The sequence below is a fragment of the Cornus florida genome, unplaced genomic scaffold, assembly GCF_030987335.1.
Source record: "Cornus florida cultivar Cherokee Brave unplaced genomic scaffold, ASM3098733v1 CherokeeBrave_3.0.0_Hap2_Chr08, whole genome shotgun sequence".
In the NCBI taxonomy this organism is placed as follows: Eukaryota; Viridiplantae; Streptophyta; class Magnoliopsida; order Cornales; family Cornaceae; genus Cornus; species Cornus florida.
The window spans coordinates 69,608,917-69,621,498 of NW_026775578.1; the positions used below are offsets into that span (position 1 = coordinate 69,608,917).

Consider the following 12,582-nt stretch of genomic DNA (forward strand, 5'->3'; position numbering starts at 1 on the left):
TATTAACGCTTTTACTTTCTAATTTTTACTGTGAATTCCTAAAATTGTGAAGTAAAAGTGAAAATTATGTTTAGTAATATATTTTTACTTTTTATCTATTAGAAAGTACTTTCAGATTTAATGAAAGATAGAGAAAGTGAAGATTTGATACTTTCTCTACTTTCTACACTGTTTAGCAGAAGTAATTTCTCTACTGTAGCATTATTTATCAAAAAAAAAAAAACTCAAAAATTATTATCACCAATCTCCATGCTACCTCACCCGACCATGGCCACCGGCCTATCGCCGCCACCATCACCTCCACCCACCTCCTCCCTTTGTTCCATATTTCCTTGGATTTAGTCTTAATTGAAGCACACTCTTGAGGAAAAGGAAGAAGAAGATCAGAAAAGTGATGGCATGCGCTGATCTATAGTGGAGAATTTGCCCAGAGGCTTCTCAGATCGGAGGTGAACAGAAAGTTCCATTCGCAGAAGATCGTAATTTCCGAGAACGACCACTTTGTGGTGGTGGATACCGAAACCACCAACTCAATAATATTGGAAACGCCGTGAGAGGTGAAGAGAGGATCCGCCGCAAGGGTGATTTACGGCTGCGAGGAAGGGTTGTTGCTAGTTCAGTTCAGAATGAAGACGCTTAATTTGTGGAACCCTAGGATTGGAAGGCAATTCTTTATGAACTTTCAAGTCTCCAGAACAGAGAGGTACGACATGATATTTGACCGATCAAGAAACCCTAGGATTGCAGCAGTGATGATGATGATGATGATATATATATATATATATATATATATATATATATATATATATATATATATAACATTGATTGTCAAATAGAAAGCAAAATAAAAATTATAATTATTAAACTTGCTTTCTAATTTCTTAGTTTAAAAATATTGAAAGCATAACAAATTAATAAACATAATTTTACTTTATATTTCAACTTTAGGAATGAAAAGTATGATTTTACTTTTAAAGAAAGTAAAAGTAAGAAAGTGAAAATGTTAGTAAACGGCCCCTTAGTCGATCGCCAAATACTTGTAAATTTTTTTTTTTTTTTTTTTTAAAAAAATAAGTGGCAAGTGGCATTACTAGCCAATCACCAAATATTATGATCAAGTTAGTGGCAAGTGGCACACTTAGCCTATTGCTAAACACTTGTAAAATTTTACAAAAGAAATAAGTGGTATGTAGCACTACTAGCTGATTGCCAAACATTATGATCAAGTTAATGGCAAGTGGCACACTTATCCAATCGCCAAACACTTGTAAAATTTTATAAAAGAAATAAGTGGCAAGTGGCACTACTAGCCGATCGCCAAACATTATGATCAAGTTAGTGGCAAGTGGCACACTTAGCCAATCGCCAAACACTTGTAAAATTCTACAAAAGAAATAAGTGGCAAGTGGCACTATGAGCCGATCGCTAAACATTATGATCAAGTTAGTGGCAAGTGGCACACTTAGCCGATCGCCAAACATTTGAGAAAATTTTACAAAAAGAAATAAGTGGCAAATGGCACTATGAGCCGATCGCCAAACATTATGATAAAGTTAGTGACAAGAGGCCGTTTGCCGACAGCCAAACACTTGAGCGAAAGTTATAAAATAATAAAATAATAAAATTCAAATGACTAATATATTTGACAAAACCCCATTAACGGATAACATTAAACAACGATTATAATAAGAGATCAAACTTATTCATATTACAACCATTGCAATAATTTTACACAAAATAAGCAAATAGAGGAAGCCCAGCCTTAGGTAGTCTCCTTGCTATTCGGGGTCTGCTCCTCACCCTCTTGAGTGACGTTATCACAAGAGGGAGAATCCATATTGACAATGTTCTCCAAAGTAGGGGATTGACTATCAACAGCCCGGTCGACTGGAACACTGGTCTAAGGAGGAGGAACCACTAGAGGAAATACTGGAGTAGTATTAAATGGCTGAACGACGGAGATAGGAGAGATAACCCTAGAGGTAGCAATCTCCTTACACTCCCTGAAAATGAGTTCAACGGTAAAGAGGGCGGGATCGGTATAGTTCCCCAGGGGTTCGATCAAAAGATCTCCATCGTAGTCGTCCGGATCATCGTAAAACCTCCCCTGCCTCTCTAGGGAGAGCAATTGATGAACCCTTCCCTATAACCCTGTGCATATCTAATAGCCCCAGCATGGGAGAACCAGGAATGGAGGGATTTAACTTCACCATCTATTTGACTCATCACACCCAAAAGGGATGTACGATCGTCCGACTCTGTCTGCTCAGCAGTAGACCGGGCAGATTGTTCTGACTTCAAAGCACCTAACAAGTTCCCTCTCTCCTTCTCAAGCTTAGAACACCTAAGCTTTGCAGCCTTTAATTTGGCCATGCTCTGTTTAAGCTCTACATCTAGCCTTTTGTAGGCTGAAGTGAGAGTCACCTACGTCTGGTCAACCGTCTGCAAAGCGCTCTGCATCGTGGCCATACCAAAGAGGCTTTGCACAATGATGAGGTGCCACTGTCTTGGTTAGTGTAAACAAAATGTTAAATTAAAGTTATGAAGACAAAAAGAATGAGCAAAATGCTTTACCTCCGTGGCAAAAAGAAGAAACTAGCTAAACATCTCTTTCCTAAAGATCTCCCTTTGCACCTGAACATCTCGAGGGGACCACATATGGCTATACCAGGCCAAAGCCATTAGGCTATCTTTGAACATGGTGTCTTTAGGGGCCACCAAGGAGCCGTCAACCCTAGTCATCTTAGGCACCCAGTGCGCAACAACCCTGGGGTAAGGGGCAGAAGAAGATCCCCTTATCCTCTGGTTGCTCCCGCAAGATCATTGGAGGAAGGACCTTCATTCTGAATAGGCAAACCGGCCGCTATAAAAACCCTCAGCCTCACAGATAGAGGAACATCGTCTAGGTCTTCATCGTCCCTAGCAGATAAGGGCCTCTTCCCTTAAGCCCTCTCCTGGGCAGACTCCTGAGTCTGACTAGAGTTGGCATGAGCAGTGGTAGTAGGAATAATGACAGAACAAGCATTGGACCTCGAGGAACTACGCCTCATTTCGAATGCTAGGATCTAAAGCTCATCCATATAGATCGCTTCGAGAGAAAGATCGTACAGGCTTTGGCAGCTGGTAAATCAGGGGTTGAGGGAACATTGTTCCACATTTTCTCCTGTAAAGTGGTAAGCCTCTCCTTGCAGATGCTGTAATCCAGAAGGTCATATAGGATGTCAGTATGATGGAAAATGAAACTAAAAAAATGAGGGAGGCATGTAATGACCCGATCTTTTTCCTTCTATTCATTCTTCTTAGATTTTTACGAATTTTTTTTTCTGTTGTCTTTTCCCTTCTGAGTTTGGTTTCTTGTCGATTAGTGTCATCTCGAGTGCTCTGAAATGATTTCTGAGACTCTTTTCTTTGGATTGACAACTTCCTTTGAGGACCGAGTCATTTCCATATTTTTACTTTTTAGACACTATTCACTTTTCGTCTTTTTCCCTATTTTGTCTTTTCCCCGTTTGTCACTTTGTTGGTGTAACCACACTTCTTGTGTTCGTAGTTGGTTTTTGACTTCATGTATCTTCATTCTCAGTGGTTTCCATGAAATACGTATCTTTACTTTTGTAGTAAAGTACTCTGGTTGCTCCCGGTGTCCATTTATCTATCTTACTTTCATGTTTTAGTTCTTATTTGTGTTTTTATCTATTTCAGGTCAATAAGGTTCAAATAGGCTAAAAAGAGCACATTAGCTTAATTTTGAAGTTAAGGAGAAATTGCAAAAAAAAGTTAGAAAATCTACGCTGTGAAGGTTCGATCAATCAAAGGAAGGAAGTTTTGATCGATCGAAGTCCCCCTCTATCGATCCAATTGAAGGTAGTGCCAGCTAATGGATAAGGAAGCCAGCTGTCAAAAGTGTCATGCCACGTCAGCTTCGATCGATCGAAGTAAGTGATTAATCGATCGAAGCCTAGTTCGATCGATCGAACATCCTGCTGGTCGAATGCTGTCTAATTCTCGAGCGCGCCTGAAATCCACCAACATTTGTAGCTACGAGATTGCACCAATCAAATGTCTTATTTCTGACTTGTTACCTACTTAAAGAAACTTGTATTTAAATCAAATGAACCCATTATTGTAAAAGTTGGCAATTTTAGTAGAAAATAGTCTCTAGCTTAGATATTTTTCCTCTATCTAGAATTAGGGTTTTGAACCAAAGGCAAATGAGGAAGATAATGCCCATTTTGAATATAGCCCTTGAGGATTGGATGACACCGACCATGAGTGGCTAAATCCCTCTCTTAGGGCTAGAGATAGCCCCTAGGCTTGCCTCCTAAACCTTGGTTATTTGTAATTTTTGGGGATTTATGTTATAAATGATGTTTTGACCATTAATTTATATAGAACTTGAGTTTTCACATGATTTGTATGGATTAATTGTTCCAATTGATCTTTTATTTCTATCCATATGTCTATGTATGTTAGAATGAATGGTTATATGTTTACATTAGGTTTAATGAGTTTAATGCATGTCTAAGTGTGTTAAAATTATGAATCTAGTGATGGTCAAGGCATGGTACTTAATTGATTACTCTTGTGGATTATTTGATGGATTATGCTTATTTCTTGATCGATTATTCCAAAATCTTATTTTAATTTTCATGTCATTAGTCTAGATGTAGTGTAATTGCTTTAATTTCCTAGATAAGTGGACAATCCATTGTGGTTGTTTTATGATCCGTGCTTATAAGTGCAAGTGGTACATTTTTCTAGATTCTGTGTGTATTAATTGTGGTTTCATTGAATGGTTAATGGCTTAGTTTAATAGGTTGTGCTACTCATTAGATTGATTAGACATTTTATGCTTAATCTGTCATCCATGCTTAGTATTTTGGTTAATAGCACACAGACTTATTTTACAACATGAAACCCCCTTAAATTAACAAAGTACTAAGTGTTTAGTGAGGTGAAGCTTAATGGTGAATTCTAAGCCCCAAGACCTTCCTCTTATTCTCTTTACTATAATCTCTAGATTGTTTTCTAAATTGCATTGATTTTAATTGAACCACTAGTTTAATTCAACCAACAAACCTTTCTTGATCATCCGATCTACTAATCCGACATTAATTTCTTGAATACCTTGCAATCCCTTGGGACGATCCCTACTTACTCTTGTTACGTTAGTAGTAGTAGTGGTAGTGGCTTTTATAAATTGAAATTTGACCAAAAGGCTTTCTTGAATCATGCACTCACTATCACATCAATTTTGGCCTTATTGACGACAAACAACCAACTGTCTACGATAAATATACGTTATACCAAATTTAACCATTAATGAAATAAACCACATCGTCAATCAAATAAGGGATACCTCCTTACAATACGAATATCTCTTAACCACTTTCAGATACCAAATAAATCTGATATCCGATGATGAATTAGAGGAACAAATCAATGTTCTTACTGATAGTTCAGACTCTGAAGAAGAAAAAAACTCTTCAGAATCATCTGAAACAGTTGATGAATAAATTTAAGCTAAACCACAGCATAAAGCTTTAACTAGTAGAAAAAGAAGACCAGAAACAGAATTGGATGAATCTTTTTATGGAGATTTTCCAACAATAGAAACAGTTCTTCTTGCTACCAAAGTAGACTCATGGAAGTTGAATAAAGCTCGATCAATGATGTTGTGGGGAGACATTTCTTACAATTGAAGTGCCAATCATTTCTCACTTTCCATAACTGCCACATGATAAATGAGACAAGACTTAGACAATTTTCCAAGGCCTGATGATCATGCCATATAACCAGTTGTGTTGCCATGAACAGGAACTAGAGTCTGGAAAAGTCAACTTGAGAGGACTACTTTTCCATACCACCTAGGCAATGGGGCATTTGCAAAGCATATGAGAAATTGTCTTTTCTTCCATCCCACAGACACAACAAATCGCATCAGAAACAATCTTTTTGGACTGGAGGTTAACACTGCCATATAAATAACTTGATCTTTTCTTTGGTTTTGATTTTACAAATGTCCTTCCACACAACATTAAATGCATGAGTGGTACTATTACTAGGATCAGTGAAAGATACTTGTGATCTTTTTAAAATTTTTAAAGCCAAAAAATAGGCACTTCGGACACTAAACTTACCATTACCAGACGGGGCCAGATTTTACTGTTAATTCCTCCCTGTTCTTGAAGGGGAATTTTAAGAATTAAATCACTATCTCTTTTGTTAAAAATGCTTCTAATCAAATCGACCTTCCACCGTTTTGAGCCACCATCAATGAGTTCAGCAACATGAGAAAATTGATTATCAGGAAGGTTTGATGTAATACGAGGATTGATAGGATCTGGTAGCCATGGGTCAGTTCTGTACTTAACTTTTGATCCATCCACAATACGCCATTGCCATCCCTGATCAATCACAAGCTTTGCAGCCGAGATTCCCTTCCACACCCAAGAGGCCGAGTTGCTACATTTGGACTGAAGGAAAGAGTGGTCTGGGAAGTATTTTTGCTTGAAAATATTGAACAATAAAGAATTGTCACCCACCTCCATCCGCCAAGCTAATTTAGCGAGAAGAGCATAGTTCAAAGCCCCACGTCCCTGAATCCGACACCTCCACTCTCCTTGAAAATATTAAAAAAGTGTTTTCATCATTGTAATTCTTAGAGTTTTTATTATAAAACTAAAAGATATTAAATCGCTTCCTTTGAAAATAAAAAAGAACAAGGCATCACATTTAATTTATTGTTCAGTTTCAGTTTAGGCCGCGAAGGGCGCTTACCGGAACGCCATGGAGGGGGCAACCGGCGGGAAGAGGCAAGGTGGGCAAACGTGATTGGCGACATTCTGAAGAATAGAGGCCCTGAAATGGCTCCGAATCTATTACAATGTCTGTCAGACGACACCTTCGGGAGAATCACCTCCTTCGGACTCTACAATCTCTCGGGGAAGTCCATCTACATCTTGAGCATTTTAAAGATGCCCTGATTTATCTGGTTATGAGTCTAATTATCAAGTGTAGGAAAAAATATATATATCTATTGAAGTTCTAGTTGTTGATTTTTGGAGGAAAAAAAAAATGTAAAATTCAATTCTATTACGACTCAAAACTGTGATTTCTTTTGTTTTACTGCATATTTTAGCAATCCAATAGAGAACTAGTTGTGATTTCATGCACCCATTTCAAGTTTACTTGGAAATTTTATTTTATTTAGGCTCAGTGTACAATATTATTTTCAAAAACGTTGCAGGACAGAAACTCTATTTAATGAGTTCGAGTATTTTGACAGGGTCGAGAGCAATGATGGAGTATTTGCTGATTTTGTAAACACTTCTGGTTCTCTATGTTCATTTAGAGATAAGAAACTATACCTTTGATTTTTCTAATCAATAATCTTAATTCGAATTTATTACAATTTTGGGTCATAGACAAACTAATGCAACAAAAATTTGATCAACGGAAAACAAAGAGAAACTAACAAAAGAAAACTACATGGTACTTAAAAAGGAAGTAGGATTGGGAGGTACTGGGATGTCTACAGTTCCTTCCAGCGTCAATAAAACTTTCTTCATTGAAGGGCGGAGCGATGGCTCATCTTGGATGCACCAGAGACCTACTTTAACCATTCTCTCCAGTTTCCGCTTGTCAACCTGCTCATCACACAAAAGTTTACTCATCTCACCAGCTTCGAAACAATCGTAAACCCATTCTTCAAGAACGGCTTCATCATCTGAAAGGCTCCAATTCACACTCCTCCTGCAACATATGATCTCTAATAATACAATTCCAAAGCTGAAAACATCTGCTTTAACTGTCACAGGCAGTTTACGATGCCACTCAGGAGCAACATAACCCCTCGTTCCTCTGATCCCGGTAAAGGTCCTAGTCTGGTCAGGCTTTAGGAGCTTTGCCAATCCAAAGTCGGAAATTTTGGCATGCCCGTGCTCATCCATGAGTATGTTTTGAGGTTTGATGTCACAATGGATGATCTGCGTTTCACACTCTTCGTGCAGATAAAGAATGCCTCTGGCAATGTCTAGAGCAAGTCTGATTCTTTCATCCCAACTCGGCCGATTTTCAGGCGCGAAGAGTATATCTGCAAGTGACCCATTGCTCATGTATTCATATACCAAAAGCCTGTTAGGCCCATCATGGCAGTAACCAAGCAGGCGGACTAGATTCCGGTGATGGGTTTTCCCTATTACTTTCATCTCAGTTCGAAATTCCCTTTCCCCTTCTTCTAACACTTTCTCGAGTCTCTTCACAGCCACCATTTTCTGACCTGACAACAGAGCACCTTTATAGACCTTCCCAAAAGATCCGCTACCCAACTCTTCCTCGAAGCCATTTGTTACTTGCTCTAGTTCTGCATAAGTGAATGCTCTGGGACCAACATCCTCACCGAATTCAACATTCCCCTTCTCAGAGATCATCTTATAGGCCCACACACGATTTCTATATATAAGTATTCCAGAAATCACTAACACAACAAAGGCCAAAGCAACAAGTAAAATACCGACGATCAGAATGTCCAACCTTAGGTCTTTCTTGGTTTCTTTATGCTTGTCAACTGGGACTCCATTGATGATGTGTTTAGATGTTCCCACCTTGATGAAAGCAAGTGTTGAGTCACCAGTCAGCAATATTCTTCCATATCTCATAGGAAGCCTCTGCTTTTTGCACTCTGTGCCCGAGTATAGTGCAGCCTCACAGTTACAATCCTCCAAACAGGCCTTTTTACAATCTTCTGCGGTTGGGACTGACGAGAACACCGAGTATGAATTGTCTTCCCACGAGGTGCTAGGTAATGGCGTCATCTCATACTCGACATTCGCTTCACTGTCTTTGCAACTTGGTGTTGTGAAATTCCTCTCGCAGCCTGAACTCCACTTGCCCGGGTCAACAAAATCGAATCCGGGAAGACATCTACAATCAGCTACCTCATCCATTGTAGTACAAAACCCATTAAGGCCACATAGACCTTTAGGATCACACTTGTCTTTGGAAGATTCCCATGGAACTGACCAGTTGCCTTTCTTATCCAAGCTGTGTGAATAAAGCCGGAATATACCATCCACATCAATTCTCATCAGATACATCATTCCTTTTTTAGGATATCCTCCTGTTGTTAGGTTTTTTAGGACGGAACTTGAGTTTAGCAAGTAGAGATAACCATCATCATCAAGATTGAGGGTCACGTTGCTTCCTGCTCCCATAGTGCCAGACCCCCAGTAAGAGTAAGGGAATGTGTTCGGAGTATCAACTGGGTACTGCACAAGATGTCCGTCCGTTTGCATCGCGAGACGAAATATCCCCTTGGAGTGGTCAGTGTCCGAAGCACTAGAGAACAATTCTGCCCCATTTGAGAGGCGCTGACTGGGCAAAAGTGTGTCGGTTGGGTGCTCAAAGCTCTGCCATATGATCTGCTGATCGGAGTTATAGAGGACAAAATTGCCAGAATCAAGCATGGAAGCGTTTGAAGCAGGTTGGTCAAGGGTTGCTATATACATGTCTTGGCCTTGTGTTGGCCGCAAGAGTAATTGTCCATCGCCAGAGAATAGCAAAGTGGTATTGCTGGGGACTACCCGCCGAGGGTCGTCTCTGTTGGCTGTCCAGACGACAGTCGACGACATCTTTTCAGGAAATCCACCAGCAAGAAATATGCCAACAGCATAGCCATCGGCTTCCTTATAGAAGCCGAAGGCGTATAGACCGGAACGGGATAGCCAAGAGGAGGACTTGGTACTGGTGGGTGTTAGTGAAGAACCTAAGCTTATATTGGAATGTGTTTGTTGTGCTGATGGTGTATGCAAAGTAGAGAGAAGAAGAAAGAAAAATATAGCAATTACCATCTTCTCTTTTCTGTTTCTTCTGTGTTCTCTCCTCCTCCAGCTAATTATTGTAGGTAACTTGCGGTTTTAACTTCAAATGAATCCTTGGTCTATTTTAGTGGAATGAAAAGTCTATGAAGAAAAGTCCATAAAGAAACTTATCTAGTCCTATGATTTATAAATCTTCCAACAAGCTTGCATAGTGCGCGCAATCCGTGGAAGACTCTCTCTAATAGTGTGAACCCAAGTCGTCTTTTTATTTATTTTTTTCTAACGAGTCTCGTTCTAGTTATAAATTATGACCACAGAATTCAACTCATACGATCTGCAGTTCAGGAAATACCTATGATGAAGTGTAGCAAGTTTGAACATTCTACAATGGACTAAGATCAACTATGGGAAATTTGAACAACTAAACTTATATAAGTATGCATTTGAAGTACTCAAAAGGAGCGTTGACATGATCGAAGGGTTCTGTATATAGATGTGTTTACAGGTGTGTAAATAAATATGCGCACACAACTATATATATATATATATATATATATATATATATAATGTCTACAGCATACCTGCATTTATTATTATTTTTTTTTATTTTTTTTCATAATTGTGATTCTATAAACCAACAGGAAAATATGTACAAATTCACAAAGGGCATACCCTCATAATAGAAAAACACCTAAGAAAACTTGAAGACAGACATTCAAGCTAAACAAACAAATAGAAAAAGCTTAAGGACCTGTGGAAAAAACCACTACCTTAGCAGAAACAAAAATAGAAAAACACCCCAAGCACTTAGATAGCAAGATCTGAAAGAGAAAGGGGGATATTGTGAATATCCAACACTTCTAGTAGTAAATTCCTTGCCACATCTTTCGAGTCAGTGGCAGATCCATAGATTCTAGTATTTCTTTCATGCCATCATATATGTGTGTGTGTATATATATCTATATATATATATATAAACATTCCATATATTGTTTGGACATATGATCTCTAATCATATATCTTGGATTTTTTATTTTATTTTTAATCCTGGCAGTTCAGTAGTATATTTCGTAAACCATCAATGTTGTAGTTATTGTACATGCACCAAGTTGTTACCTGTTGAGAAAGACCAAATCACAGCCACAAGCTAAACTTTATGTGATTTCCTTTCTTAAAGAAAAGACTTATTGCTTCATCCGGCCCCTTCTAGCTTAGATATTTAATGCAGATTTCATTGGTGAAAGTAAAAGTCATCCTTATGTCAACAAGAAATTTCTGCACTGAATTGAAAGTACGTCACACGCATCAGAAGAAAACCATCCTTCAAAAACACTGAATTTTATTACAAAAATTATTATTACGAAATATGAATTTGAATAACCTTTACAAGTTCGGATGAATTCTGTAATCATTACAAGAGAGTATTTTTTATAAAAGTAATTTTATAGTATTTAAGATGACTATGGTGTAACTATAAAATAATGATTGTGGTGGATTTCACACACTCTCCTCTCCTCATGGGTGTGGCAAGATTCGTAATTGTAACATTATGTTTGTAGAAATTCGTAATTGTAACATTATGCTTGTAGAAAGACCAGATCACAGCCAAAAGCTTTATTGCTTCACCTGTTCCTAATTTCTTGGTATAAATTTTATGTGGTGTTCATCAATGGAAGTGAAGTCCACATGGCGACGAAGAAATTGGTGTGCCCTGAATGGAAAGGCAGTGGCATTTTAATGGGAAAGTGGTTGGCGCCTTGTTATGTGGGTGGTTGACCCTGGGTCACAAAATATCAGTACAGACTGCCAATCGTGACCCACCAGTGGGGTGTCCTACACTGGAATTCACTACCCTAAGAATATCATGACAAAATGGTGATACATCTCATTCACTACCGATGGTACCGGTTTGCCCAGGTGATACATCTCATTCACTACCGATGGTACCATCGGTTTGCCGTGTTGTTGGCTATTTTTTTGTACGTAATTTGTATCGATCAAATATTTATTCTAAATATTTTATTTTTTTATTTTTGAATAAAAAATAAAAAATCTAAAATTCCGTTAAAAGGTATTTTGACATTTTATAAAAAAAAAATGAAAAATTGTCAAAATTGATGATTAGAAGACAATTTGTTATAAAATTTTAAAATACATGAATTTATATACACTAGAAAAATAAAAATAAAAATTCCACCTTTACCCAATTAATGAATGATAATTTTTTCCTTGCATTAAATTTATATATAAAAGAAAAAAATTTACAATATAAGGAAAATTTAAAACAAAGTAATACCTATTAGTCTTGGAGAAAGATTTTAGAACGTATTTGTTTTTTAACTAAGAAAGTAAGAATTGGTTTTGAGGTATTAGAACCTCCGTGGGAATGACCATCCAGAGAAACGGAGGTAATCGAAAAAGGGGCACATAGGCTGGAAACACTTGCCGGGAGGCGAATCAGCAGGCCATGGAATGCAACCTATCTGAAGAGATACTACCAGTAAGTGGGTGCTATCGACCAGTTCTTATTTATTATTTATCTATCCTCTCCTGAATGTGTAAGTCAATCGAATGACAAATGGTCAGAGCTATTGAATAGAAACGTTGTTGAAATTTTTTCTAAAACTGCATGTAATAGGCTAAAGAAATAAGTGGCAAGTGCCATTACTAGTCGACCACCAAACATTATGATCGAATTAGTGGCAAGTGACATACTTAGTTGATCGCCAAACACTCGTAAAATTTTACAAAAGAAATACTA

General features: G+C 37.9%; 1 protein-coding gene across 1 annotated transcript; it reads right to left on the reverse strand.

Moving 5' to 3' along the window:
* Positions 1 to 7,349: 7,349 nt before the first annotated feature.
* LOC132271968 (G-type lectin S-receptor-like serine/threonine-protein kinase LECRK3) lies at positions 7,350 to 10,953 on the reverse strand. The gene has a single exon (XM_059773479.1). It carries the CDS (start codon positions 9,849 to 9,851, stop codon positions 7,488 to 7,490), a length of 2,364 nt encoding a protein of 787 aa, XP_059629462.1. The 5' UTR covers positions 9,852 to 10,953; the 3' UTR covers positions 7,350 to 7,487.
* Between the last annotated feature and the right edge of the window lie 1,629 nt (positions 10,954 to 12,582).

Bases quoted from the DNA above. Each gene is read 5' to 3' on its own strand.
- LOC132271968 (XM_059773479.1), bottom strand. From the start codon at position 9,851: ATGGTAATTGCTATATTTTTCTTTCTTCTTCTCTCTACTTTGCATACA.